We start from the raw sequence: 14,660 nt of genomic DNA, 5'->3' as shown, positions 1-14,660 counted from the left end.
ACCTGTTAGGATGGCTATCATCACAAAGATGAGAGAGAACAAGTGTCGGTAGGGGTGTGGAGAAAAGGGAGGCCTTGGGTACCAGGGGTGGGAATGTGAACTGATGCTGTTACTATGGAAAACAGTACAGAGGTTTCTCAAAAAATTAAAACCAGAACTATCAAATAATCCAGCAATCTTTTTTCTGGGTATATGTTTGAGGGAAATGAAATCACTATCTCAAAGAAATATCTGCACCTATGTTCACTCTGGCATTTTTCACAATAGCCAAGATATGGAAATAACCGAAGTGTCTGTCAACAGATGAATGTATAAAGAAAATGTCACACACACACACACACACATAATTGTGTATGTATATATAATATATATACATACATAAATATATGCATAATTTATATATAATTTTGTGTGTGTGTGTGTATATATATATATATATATATATAGATATAGATATGGCATTAGAATATTGTATTCAGCCCTAAAAAATGGAGGAAATCCTGCTATTTGTGGTAACATGGATGAACCTAGAGGGCATTATGCTAAGTAAAATAAACTAGACACAGAAAGACAAACACTGTATTACCTCACTTACATGTGGAATCTAAAAAGGCAAACTCATGGAAGTATAGATTAGATTGGTAGGTGTCAGGGGCTGGTGTGTGGAGAAAATGGGGAGAAGTCAGTCAAAGGTTACAAACCTTTCTGGTGGGAATGCAAACTGGTGCAGCCACTGTGGAAAACAGTATGGAGGTTTCTCAAAAACTTAAAAATAGAACTACCATATGATCCAGTAATTCCATTATTGAGTATTTACCTAAAGTTTATGAAAACACTAATTTGAAAAGCTATATGCACCCTTATATTTATTGCAGCATTATGTACAACAGCCAAGTGTCCATGAACAGATGAATGGACAAAGAAGATGTGGGGTGTGTGTGTGTGTGTGTGTGTGTGTGTGTGTGTAATATTACTCAGCCATAAAATAGAATGAAATCTTACCATTTACAACAACATGGATGGATCTAGAGGGTACAGTGCTAAGTGAAATAAGTCAGTCAGAGAAAGACAAATACCATATGATTTCACTCATCTGTGGAATTTAAGAAACAAAACAAACAAGCAAAGAAAAAAAGAGACTCTTATATACAGAGAACAAACTGATGATTACCAGAGGAGAGGTGGGTGGGGGGGGGATGGGTGAAACAGATGATGGGGATTAAAGGAGACAATGTGATGAGTAAAGGTGATGTATAGAACTATTGAATCACTATATTGTACACCTGAAACTAACATAACACTGTATGCTAATTATACTGGAATTAAAATTTTTAAAAAAGATTATCATTAAAAAAGAGAGGACCTTAGAGATTAAAACAGACATAGAGACATATCAATCCAATGCCACATGTACCCTTTTAAGGATCCTAATTCGAACAAAACAACTGTAAAAAGAATCTTTTCAGAGAGTTGAGAAAAACTGAATCTGGCCCAAGTATTAAGATATTGTTAAGTGTGATTATTGTCAGGCATGAAAACGGCACGTAATTGAGATTTTTTTTTTAATGTCATTTCCTATTAGAAATCTATACTGAAGTCTTTATGGTTGAAATTACATGATGACTGAGATCTGCTTTAAACTACACCAGCAAGCTAATGCAACAGGAATAGCAAAATGATCATCACTGAAGCTGGATGACAGGTACATGGTGGTCAACATGCAATTCTCTCTACTTGTATGCAGAGAAAATGTCTACGAACAAAAGTTAAAACAGAAGGAAAGGAAGAAAGCAATAAGAGGCTCAGGAAAGCACCGATTCCTCCACTGCTCATTTACTGAGCAGCTTTTCTGTGTGTCCAAAAGTGACTGAAATGATCTACCCTGTGTGATTTAAGAAAGCAAAGCACTCAAAGGCTGCAAGGGCATTCAGTGGTTAAGTGACAATCCCAGACAATGATAGGAGGTCACTTCATATCTGTGATTAACTTCTACATGAATAACTGTGGAATAATAAATATATATATATTTATATATATTTATATATAGGGAAATATATATATATATATAGGGAAAAAAAAATATATATATATAGGGGAAAAAAAGGTTATAAACTTTCAGTTGTAAGATGAAAAAGTTCTAGGACCTGATGTACAGGATGGTGCCTACAACTAAAGATACTGTAGTGTATACTTGAAAACTGCTGAGGTAGATCAGTGCTCTCACCACACCCACACCCCCAACACACACCCCAAGTGAGTGGGTGACGGGCATGCTCATTAACTTGATCGCAACAATCACTTCACAATGCACACCTCTACCACGTGGTGTACACTAAAATGGACACTTACATATATACAATTATTATTTGTCAAAAATAAAAAATAATTTTTTAAAAGAAATAATTTTAATAATAAACATCTCCATAATAATAATAATAATAGAGGACACAGAACATTTAATCTCTTTATAAAATCTCTCCCATAATCCTTAATCAACCCCTGCCCCCAAGACAGCCACTATTTCTGACTTCTTTCCACCACAGATTAGCCTTACTTTGGTTTTAGAATTTTATCGAAATGGACTGATAAAATACATACTGTTTTAAACCCTGCTTTACCTGCTTGACATAGTATCACTGAGATTCATGCATGTTGCTGTGTGTTCCAGTACTTTGCTCCTTTCTATTGCTAGTTGCATTCTGTTGCATGAATAAAGACAAATGATATGTTTATCCGTTCTACCACTGTTGATCATTTGGGATGTTTATGTTTTCCAGCTCTGGGCTATTAAGAATAAAGCTACGATGAACATCTTTCTGTTTTCAGTTATCTTAGGCAACTACATAAGAGTAGTAAAATTCGTGGGTCAGAAAGTAAATGTATGCTTAACTTTACAAGAAACTGCCAAACTTTTACAATACTACATATTAAGGACAATGTTACCAAAATGATTTAGATATTTTAGATTAAAATAAATGATAGAGGTCATTTATGTTACACAAACATCACTGGTGGAAAAATTCTAACTATTCTAAGAATGAGCGATCACAAGGAAGAGTTATGGAAAGCTGTGAACCTCAAAGACAGACAAAGAGAATGGGGGTACGTAGCAAAGAGGGTGCTGCTGACCCTTTTGCAAATGCTTATTTTAAAAAGTTTTAAAATCCTGAATATAGCCAAGGGACTAGGACACTCATCCTGAACTTACCCTAATACTACAGAAAAAAAGAAAAAGGAAAGAAAAGAAGAGCAGCAGCAGCTAGTTGCCTTTACTTGCTCTGCTATGTAACTGGGCACAGAGGAAATGCTACACATAGAGTTGTTTCAAAGTGTGGTACAGGGTAGGAAGGCAGGTGCACCAGCAGCTCAGCATGGAAGCTCAGAGGAAGCATTTCACAGAAAGCTAGGAAGGGTACAGAACCTTGAAGGCCACAGGAGAACAGCACAGTAGGATACAAGGTGAGACGGTGAATCCCTGTTAAAAGTGGTGGAGGCCAGGGCGCCTGGGTGGCTCAGTTGGTTAAGCGACTGCCTTCGGCTCAGGTCATGATCCTGGAGTCCCTGGATCGAGTCCCGCATCGGGCTCCCTGCTCGGCAGGGAGTCTGCTTCTCCCTCTGACCCTCCCCCCTCTCATGTACTCATTCTCTCTCTCTCAAATAAATAAATAAAATCTTTAAAAAAAAAAAAAAGTGGTGGAGGCCAGCTGCTGGGATTCTGTAAGTCAGGTATTCTTAAAAACAGGTTAGCTCGACACAAGGAAACAGAAATAATAAAAACTTAATATTCCTGAAGAACATTACTGTAAGTTTCCAAAGAGGTTTCTATAATGTTAACTGATATTAACTAATTTAATTTAGGAAGAAAAAGGTCCATGAGATGAAAGGGCTTTTCTTAATAATAATTTAGGAAAAAGGAATCCATGAGATAAAACAGTTTTAAATCACTGAGGGATACAGCAAGCATTTCTAGTAAGTTTAAGGCTGCTAGCAGAAAAGGATTCACTTATCAGGGCAGATGAATAATAAAGTTAAGGAAACAAAAGATGTATCTAAGTGCTTAACCCAAAAGATGTATTTCTGAATGTCAGTATGTAATTAAGTCTTTTTTAAGCAAATATTTCCTCAGCAGTATGTCAAGCACTATTACAGGTATCAGATAAAGCTCCTACTCTCATGGAGTTTAAATGCTAGTTGGGGAAAATAGATAAAAAGCTATCAGCTCACCTTTAGAGGGGAGGGGGGTGGGAGGATGGGTTAGCCTGGTGATGGGTATTAAAGAGGGCACGTACTGCATGGAACACTGGGTGTTATACGAAAACAATGAATCGTGGATCACCACATCAAAAACTAATGATGTATTGTATGGTGACTAACATAACATAATAAAATAAATTTTTTTAAAAAAGCAAAAAAAAAAAAAAGAAGGTATCAGCTTGTGATAACATCTATGACAAAATAAAAACATTTTTATGACTTTGTTGCTGTTTTAATTTAATGAACTGTAATCCGGGAGGAAGTGAATTTTATGTGCAGCAACTCTATGACTAGATCATTAGTATATTCTTTTTCATACAATAAAGAAATGTGCCTTTAATCAGCTTTTGACTCCGTGGACTAAGACCAGCTATGTGTACGGGCTTAATATAGTCCCTCTGTAGTTAGTACTTCTCAAAGTCTATCCTCTACAACAGAGCTGCGGTTGCCAAGAACTGTCTGACAAAATAGGTATTAATATAAAATCTTGCAAAAGAGGAATGTGTTTAGTTTCCACTTTAAAATTTGTTTTTTGTAACGGTTTGATACTGCTGTTTAGATGAAACAACACCATAGTGATTAATAGGATGGATCAGCAAAATCTTCCACAGGCAGATGATCCATGTGTTTAATCTATTGTTAAGATTATGGGCTTCATCTTAAATACAAGCAAACAAAAATCACTGTCTTTAAATGGTCAGTATGAAATATTTCCATATAGCAGAATGATGCACTTCGGTTATATAATTCTTTCAGGAAGCCAAGATGCTTAGAACGGATACTCCACACAGGTTTCTCAGGTTTCTGTCGCTATTGTTAACAACTAGCAGCAAAGCCTCTGAAATGAAATTTAGGCTAAAACTAACCATACCACACTTTATAAGAAACCTTATTTTGGGTTTCCATAAAACTCAGGTTGCCTAAAGCTGTTTTGGCCTGTGTAATGAGGAAAACATGGACTTTGCTTGTAGGTGCCCCATATTCCTCCCTAAGGTGGGGTGATTTTCCAATGTAATAAGAAATACTTGGGCTCTATGATATTCAAAATTCAAAATGCCAGAGTTTCATTTTACCTGATGGGAACATTACATCTACTGTCTGTTCTTCTGGTTTCTCAGTCTTACAGATATGCTGATAATCAATGGGGACAGGTTACCTGCCTGCCCTCCAGATCCCTGTTTATAAGTATCATCATTAACTGTCCAAGGCCCACCTCTTAGCCGAAGTCTGATTAAAGGAAATTATACTCAGGAAGATTTTAAAGACATGCTTTCTGTCTGCTTCTCTGCATGTTCTAACTTCTATCCTTGGGCCACAGCACCATAGCCTGGGATTATCTACTAGAGGGAGGATATAGGTAACATGAGAAATTACTCCAGAAAATTCTAACATGTGTCTACTGTACTCCAGCCACCTGTATATTACTTCATTTACTTAACATTGAACCACATTTTAATATTATGCCTTTGAAACTAATGATTGATGTAAAATCAGATCTATAAACAGATTTGCGGTCTTATGAAACTCAATAAAACTTTGCCCTGAAAAAAAAATGGATCAGCACTCTTCCCTTAGAGAATAAGTGAAGTGCCTTCCCTTGGGTCATGCTTCACGTGTCTGGAATTGAAAGTCAAGTCTTCTGCTTATTTAGAAAAAAGTATTGACTACTCAAAAATTTTTTTTCTCTTCTTCTTCCACTGTTTTGTTGTTATACTTATTTTTCTGATAACCAATTTAAAGTCTTTTATAGATGATACGGTATGAAAAGAAATGGAAAATGAGTAAATGGGGCTCAGTTCTAAAGGAAAAGACTGATATGCCACAAGGAGGCTCCAAAGGTGGGCAGGGCAGCGTCCCCCCAGAGCTCCTCCTGCCCTGTCCTGTATCAGCACATTTCCTCTCTCCCGGATCACTCCCATAAATACATGTGCACGTTGTCATTTACCCCTTTTTTTAAAAAAGAAAAAACATTTTAAAAGCCAAACATTCCAGGAGGAATTGAGGGGTGAACAAAATGAACAAAGAAGGTCAAAAGGTACACATGTCCACTTACAAAATAAGGAAGTCCCAGGGATGTCATGTACAGCATGGTGACCACAGTTAACAATACTGTATTATGTGTTTCAAAGTTGCTAAGAGAGTAGATCTTAAAAGACCTCATCACAAGACAAAAATGTGACTATGTGTGGTGATGGGTGTTCATTAGACTCACGAGGGTGATCACTTCGCAGCATTACAGATATTGAATCGCTGTGCATTGTGTCATACACCTGAACTAATAAAATGTCACATGTTGATTATAGCTCAGTAAAAACAGTATTGATCCCCCTCCTATCTAGCTCCCCCACCTCTCTTTCCCCTCTCCGTTTTAGGGCAAAACTCCATAAAACGACTGTCTATATTCACTGCCTTCAATTTCTCTTTTCTCTTCCTCAAACTCACTCTAATCGTTCCAATGAAACAGCTCTTATTAAGATTACCAACGACTTCAACCTTGCCAAATCCACAGGGTAACTCTCAGCTCCCCTGAAATATGGGCAGCATTTGGCGTGGTTGACTCCTGTCTTTTACTTGGCATACTGACTGCTACGCACGTGCCCAGTGGTTCTCCCCTGCCTCCTGGACACTTCTTTTCAGTCTTTGTAAGCCTTCCTCCTACCTCAGACTCCTAAATGTCCTGGCCCTGGGCTGGTCTGTACATTTTCTTCTCTATTTAAACCACACTCACTTCCTCCGTGATCTCATCCAGCCTTGCATCCTTACATCCCATTATATACTGGTGGTTCTTAAATCACCCATATCACTAATAAATCTCAAATTTGTATCTCTAATTCACTTCATTCACCTAAAGTCCAGACTCATATATCCAACCACTACCTCTTTAACATCTCTATCTAGAAATCTATTAGGTATCTCAAATAGCACATCCAAACCTGAGCACCTGATGACCTCGCCACCCCATGATGACTTCCTGCAAACACTGCCATCCATGTAATGGCATCCCATCTTCTCATTTGCTCAGGCAAAACCGAAATGCCATCATTTCTCCTTTCTTATTTTATATAAGATGTGTACATCTGGATTAATCAGCAACTCTAGTTAGCTCTACCTTCCAAATATATCTAGAATTGCATCTATCAATCCAAGCACTGCTCCTCACCTCCATTACCCGCTACCCTGGTCCAAATCATCTTCATCTCTTATAGGATTACTGCACTAACCTACTTGCCATCGCCTGGCAATGAAAAACTATTAAAGTGCTGCTGAATTTATTTACTTAGGATTTTCGCACTTATGTTTCCACTAGTAAAAATGGTTGGTAGTTTTTTTGTTTTTTATAATGCTCTAACTTTTGTGTCAGGAATAAACTTCCCTCCTAGAATGAGTTCGTTCTCTAACTTCTGAAATACATACTTTATATTATGTAGAAATTATCTCTTCTTTAATGTTTGGTGGAATTACCCAGTAAAGCTTTTGGACATCATGCCATTTTAGGTGGTTTTCACTAATTTTTCAGATTTTTCATTGGTTAATAGTATGTTTAGATTTCTTAACTCTTCTTCAGTTTTGATAATTTAGAATTTCCTCAAAATTGGCCATTATGTCCAAATTTTCAAATGTATTAGTATACAGTATTTCCTATTAAATCATTCATAACTTCCGTGTTTATAGTTATATTCCCTTTCTCATTCCTTAACATTTGTATTTTACTTCTTGAAGAGGTTGCCAAAGATAGTCTATTTTATTGATTCATTTAAGAAAATACCTCTTGCATTAATAATCACATCTATATTTTTAAGTGTTGATCATTAAGTTCTTCTCTTATTAATTCTCCCCTCTGCTTTTTAAAAGTTTATTTTTGGTGTTCTAATAATGAATATAAGAATATAAATTTTCATCCTGTTTTAGCTGCATCCTCTAAGTTTGGTTGATTTTATCCCCACTTTACATTTGAGGCTTTGAAAAGTTGTTTTATTAAAATGTCACCCAGATAAAGAGTGGCAAAGTAGGAATTCAAATCTAAGTGTGATTTACACTGCATCAGACAAGCTCTTTTAAATGTATTATAACAAAAGGCACAGAGATGCAATTCACACAAAAGGAAATACACCTATTTAAGTATGAAAAGATTCTTATCTCTTTTTTTTTTTTTTTTTAAGATTTTTACTGGGGCGCTGGGTGGCTCCGGTGGTTAAGCATCTGCCTTCTGCTCTGGTCATGATCCCGGGGTCTTGGGATCAAGCTGGGCATCGGGCTCCCTGCTCATCAGGGAGTGCTTCTCCCTCTCCCTCTGCCACTCCCCGTGGCTTGTGCTCTCTCTCTCTGTCAAATAAATTAATAAAATCTTTAAAAAAGTAAATAAAGAGGTGCGCACACCTCTCCCTCTGCCTCTCCCTGTCCCCCTCCTAAACAAACAAACAAACAAATAAACAAAAGCAAAAGACTAACTATCCCAGGAGAAACAATCATTTAAAAGTTGTCATTCTAGGGACACCTGGCTGGCTCAGTCAGTGGAGTGTGTGGCTCTTAATCAAGCCCCACATTGGTTGTAGAGATAACTTAAAAATCTTAAAAAAAAAAAAGTTGTCCGTCTATAATCTTCCCCCTCTCACTTTGTTAAAGAACTAAATAAGATAAAAACAGAGAAACCAGGCAATTGCGGCAGCCATGTGCCACCGATTTCAAGGTGACCTAATACCAGTGAAACCTAATTGAAAACAGTCACCAAGGGCTTCCTTAAAATTTCCCGTCCCAAGAAATGGCACTGTTGCATTAAGTTAATAACAAATGCTCTGGGGAAATTAATGACATAGGATCCCAAATGCATATGGTGAGCAGTGGATGCGAGTTCCCTCTGTTTATGCAGCAGGGCCCTGAATTTCGAAATACACTGAGAAATTCAAGGAAACCAGGATTCACTAACAGAATTGAGCATTCTTTCAGTTTTATGAAATCACTAGACTGGATGTAGTCGTACTGTTTACCAGGACAGGTTAAAATGAAAACATTACAAAGAAATGTTGATTCCAATACAACAATTCGTTTCAGTCAACCTACAGACAAGTGACATAGGTCAATTTCTCCTGTGGGAATGTCCACCACTCTGTTCCCTCACTGTGCCCCTTGGCCACCCCTACTGAATCCGTGTTGTTGAACATCACTAGCTAGCGTTCCAACACAGCATCGAACAGGACAATTCTAACATTTACATTTACAGTATGCAGAGACAAGGAAATTCTACCAAACCTAACATCACTCGAAGACAAACAAACATAAAAATAGAAGTCAACAAATAACCTCTCAACATATATAACAACATTAGAAAAAGAAGAAAAACTACCCAAAATACACAGGTGTGAGAATCATGCTAGTATACCCAGGATAAAGCTACTTTGAGATGTGAGAGGAAGAATATGTGCAAAATGAATTTTAGGAAAGCAACCGCTTTCAAAAAAATTAAAGAATAAGAATTGTACAATAAGCCTCCCGTCTTCAGGCTTCTGCCCTTGCTGTGCCACCTGCTGAAATGCTCTTCCCCCAGCTCTCAGCAAGGTTCACGGCTTCACGCCCCTTCTGTCTTCCCTCAGTCACCTTCCCGGTGAGCTGCGCCCGGCCGCACATGCACACGCGCCCAGCCCACCGCCACGCACCCCGCCGCCGCGCACCCCGACACCCCGCTGCCCCGCACCCTGATGCCCCGCACCCCGTCGCCCCGCACCCCGCCGCCGCGCACCCCGACACCCCGCTGCCCCGCACCCCGCCGCCCCGCAACCCCCGCCCCGACACTCGGCCGCCCCGCACCCCGCCGCCCCGCACCCTGATGCCCCGCACCCCCCCGCCCCGACACTCCGCCGCCCCGCACCCCGATGCCCCGCACCCCGCCGCCCCGACACCCTGATGCCCCACACCCCGCCGCCCCGCACCCCGCCGCCCCGACACCCTGATGCCCCGCACCCCGCCGCCCCGCACCCCGCCGCCCCGCACCCTGGCTCTGTCTCTCCAGTGCTCATTACCACTGACCCAGGGCACGTGTTATTTACTTATTGTGCCTACTGCCTCTACCCCTCACACTGACGGAAACACTGTGATGGGACAAGTTCTGTCCAGCTTCTTCCTCAATGAGCCTAGGGGAGTGGGGATCAATTACTACGTGGTGACTGAATGACGATGTGTAAGCAGAAAAATACAGCAGACTGCTCAGACAGGCTGCTTTGTTTTGTTTTGTTTTGCTTTGAGTAGATTCCGTGCCCAGCGTGGAGCTCAACGCAGGGCTCAAAGATCAAAACGAGCTGAGATCGGGAGTTGGACGCTTGACCGACTGACCACCCAGGAGCCCCAGGATATGCTGCTTTTAAGGCATCTGACATGGTATCTCACATTATTATTATGGGTGAAATTTCCATATGTAGCAATGCCCTACTTATTTAATAAACTGAAGAGGGGCATAGGAAAAGAACTTGGAAATATTACTCAAATCTGTAGCTTCAAAACAGAAACAGAATGTTAGGTAACAGAAGTTAAGAATGAGGCTCTCCTCAAAGTGTTGGGATGGTTCCAAACAAGATAAAATGGAGCTTAAATAAATACACAGTCCTATAGTTTATTTTTTAAAAATCTGTTGACAAAGGAGTTTTCTTGGTTTTCCTCACGTTACTGACTTTTCCTTCTGAATCTCCTTTGTGAACTTTTCCACGTCTTCTCCACAAAACAACTGGAGCGTCCAAAGTTCAGCGCTCAGACCTTCTCTCCCCACGGACAAACGGCCTAAGTGATGTTGTTCGTCCCGTGGCATTGTCTGTGTGCTACAGACCCAAACCCATCTACGTATCTAGCTACGGCCTTTCCTCTTGGCTCAACAGTGTAAGCACTTGCTTTCTAAGTATCTCCAATCTGATGCCTGGTAACTCCAGTTTCACTTGTTCAAGACTAACGTGCAGAGTTCCCAGCCTCACTCGCCCACGTTCATCCAGCTGTAGATTTCTCCGCACCACCCTTCATTTACAAAGCGCATGGTGCTACGTCAGAGATTCGAGATGGCAGCTCTGCTGAGAGCAACACCCCAATGTCTTCCGACTCTGCCTGTGTTTGCCCGTCAGAATCCCCCCTTTATCTGCAAACATCCCTTTCTAGCCTTTGCTGCTAGTCCCAGTGGCTGCAAAGATTCCAGGCGGACCCCTCAAGCCCCCGCTATACCCTAAAGCACCCAGACTTGGGAACTTTCCAGTGGTGAGCTCTGTTAATAGTGGAGGTCTCCAGTAAAACCCTGAGATCTACAGAAACCTTAAGAGTCGGTAAAGGTTGCTATGGACAGAGGGAGTTCTGCCCAGTCTCCAGCAATGGCTCCAGTCATTTTAGAGGTTCCTTTCTTCAGATAATCGAAAGTAAAGGAATATACCTGTATATGTGATCCTACGAACAATACTTCAGTTTATATTTTATAATAGTGATGTCTTACCTAAGACTGCATCAGATGCAATTCAAATGATTATTTTCAATATTTAATCCACATTTAAGATCTTTACTGTATACAGAATATATAATTAAAATATTTTTCATATGTAATGAATTATAACTTTGTAGTACTAAGCACAGTTTGCTAAAAGCTTTCAGTACTCATGCCCCACAAGCTTTTAAGTTTAGTAAGTCTCTTAAAGTTAACACTAAGTAATTTCTCTTGGACACAAAAACAGTGTGTTTAATATTTCTAAAAGTCCTGAGGAATGCCATGGTCTTGAATGCACAAGCAGTCACCTTTCGTTCACCCACAAACAAGGTGCATGAACTCAAAGGCAGGGTAAAGCTGCTCGCTGGGGGAGCGTGAGCGAGGCTTTCGCTCCTTGGCTGGAGCGGCCTGCCACCACATTGGGAATGCTTGTGTCAGTGTAAAAGCAGCCAGAAATCCAGTCTTTACATGCAGTCTCTCAGTTTCTAATGTTGGCAACTCATTCAGAAAACCCCATAAGCACGTGCAGGCCAAACAAAACGCAGCTGTTAGCTCTACTCACTTTGGGGGCCTCCAATTTGCAACCGTTCTCCCTACTGACTTTACTCCATACTAATGAGTGATGCTCTGGAGCAGACACTTGGGTTTTGCCATTATTTTTCTAATACTTTAACATGTGAGAGCCCTGAGAAAATGTATGCAAGTTATTTACTCCCTATACTGTGGTGGCAGAAATTATATTCACATGACTTACCCTGCTGACTTCCTTAGGAGCCGATTCATCTGGTGGAAGGAAAAGGAAGGGAAAAACACAATTAGAAACTCCAAGTAGGTTCTGAAATACAGAATATGTCATTCACTCTCAATAAACTTCTTACAAAATCTAAGAATTTGGCTTTAAACATCTATCAACTAAAGGTTAAACATAATAGAGTTAGATGCACAAATAAAGTTTGGAGGGAAACGAAATACCGCAACAATTCACAGGCCATTTTCAAGATTGTCTTGTTAGACATTCTGAAATGGTAGCATCTGCAAATAATATTCTAAATGACACAACCACATGAGTATCACAGTGCCTGTGAACATCTGTTCTGCTGGGGTTAATTACAGCATCTCTTATTTGCTGGAGTGAGACACGACCCTGCACAGCACCCGGGCCAAGGCATGAAAGACACCTGTCCACAGGGCAGCTTTGTCGCATGGGTCCTGGGATTTGGGGGGCCACCTGTACCAGCTTGTCAGCAGTGTTTCCCATAAAGTGAGATCGATGGATGGCACGCCTAGGTGTGACCCTCTGAAGGGGTTTCCCCATGGGGCTGGCCACAGGACAACAGTACGCCCACATGACCAATAGGGTACAAGAAACAAACTGGCCAAGACTCCATTCTAGGTCACTGGTTCTGACCCAAAGGATATTTATGCGGCCCTTACAGACAGCAGCTGGGCTGGGCCTCTCCAGAGCCCTCACTGGGAGGCAGCCTTTAATTTAATGCTACCGCTATCTTGTATCTTCCTCATCAATCAAATCCTGTCTGACTACCACCATTAGCGCACACTTAACGTGCCCCAAACCTCATGGATTCTGTGTTACTCCAAAGCACAGTCTAATTTATCTCGACACTGACAAAAACATGTCTGTCCCACAAGTTCAAACAGGGTTGGGATTCTCCTTCCTCCTTCAATATCCTTATTAACCAACTGCTGATGCCTGTTGTTTTCTTCTTGCTAATCTTTCTCCAATTTGTTGCCTGCCACCATTTCCACAGATAACACCAAGTCTAGTGCCAAATCAACCAGCAGCCTCCAAACTGGTCGCTCACCACACACGCACACACGCGCATGCACACATCTACCCCGTCCCTCGGATGCTCCAGAACGTAAAGGAAACTAGATTTCCATGTTAGCTGCATAAATGACTTTACCTGGAGCCTTTCAGAAATTACCAAGTTTGGGACTATTGGAGAATAGACATTCAATAAACAGTTCCTATTTTGGGGCCATTATTGTATTAATACAATATTATATATTTTCTTCTAATTGTTCCCTAGTGACTTGAGTACTGCATCTCATTCCCCAGAATGTCCCTGAGCATGCTGGAGGAAAAGCACTTAGCTTTGCCTTCCACACTGAAGTCACATCATAGCAGAATTTCATCTACTCTCAATTCCCAACCCCTAACCTCTCCCAGACTGCCCCCAGAGATAGAACTATGCAATTTAGTCATTACAACAAATGTATTAACAGATCCTAAAGTTACAGAGGCTTACATGTTCTTAACTTTAATCTAAGAAATGCAGTGAACATGGCCACATGTCCCAGTAGATTAAGAAGCACATAATGAAAAGCAGTTGTACGAAGAAGTTTACTCTCAGGACTGATTGGCGCTCGGGACTGTGGCACTTTGGGACCTCCCACTCTCCACAGCCATCCTCAGATCTGAATGCTGGCTCAAGGGAAGAAGAATTTGAATGTCTAGGTATCTGTAAGTACATGTACCCTTTGCTTTTTCCTTTAGTTTTTGCTTGACGCTTCTCAAACTTGAGTGTCCATAAGATACTATACCAGTAGGTATTTATACATACTGAAGGTGTACTTACTAGGTAAGTACACCTCCAAGGGATTTTTTCCCCCATGAGCTGTTCTTCCTAAAGCTTTTAAAAATCATTAAGATGATGTTGAGATTGAAGATGCTCTCTCTTTTTTCTCTTCTTTTAAATAAATTTCTCTTTAACAGTCATAGACATTCTCTCTCTGAAATTAGTTTTTGTTTTCTTGTTTATTCATCCCACTAGAATGTTAGCTCCTTGAGAACCGGGATACATGCCTGGCATACAATGATCCCGTAGTACATATTTGTTGAATAAACAAATGTTAATTGAACCCCTAAAGCTGCATAAAAATTAGTGTCTGCTTTTGTGAACATTTTTGTTACTAATTTGATGCTCATGAATTATTCAAA

General features: G+C 40.2%; 1 protein-coding gene and 1 pseudogene across 9 annotated transcripts in view; one reads left to right on the top strand and one right to left on the bottom strand.

Moving 5' to 3' along the window:
• Positions 1-14,660, bottom strand: part of PDE10A (phosphodiesterase 10A) — a 577,666-nt gene that overhangs the window by 101,593 nt on the left and 461,413 nt on the right. For all 8 annotated transcript variants that reach the window (XM_036122880.2, XM_036122883.2, XM_036122888.2 and 5 more), the window contains one exon: positions 12,453-12,481. In XM_036122880.2, the coding sequence (XP_035978773.1) occupies positions 12,453-12,481 (29 nt within the window). The remainder of the gene's footprint in view (positions 1-12,452; positions 12,482-14,660) is intronic.
• The window catches only part of LOC118555036 (26S proteasome regulatory subunit 6A pseudogene), a 747,413-nt pseudogene that overhangs the window by 466,560 nt on the left and 266,193 nt on the right, over positions 1-14,660 (top strand). The window lies entirely within an intron of this gene.

This window comes from Halichoerus grypus, chromosome 9 (assembly GCF_964656455.1).
Source record: "Halichoerus grypus chromosome 9, mHalGry1.hap1.1, whole genome shotgun sequence".
NCBI lineage: Eukaryota > Metazoa > Chordata > Mammalia > Carnivora > Phocidae > Halichoerus > Halichoerus grypus.
Note: the sequence above shows the minus strand (reverse complement) of the source record. Positions and strands in the feature narration are given on the sequence as shown.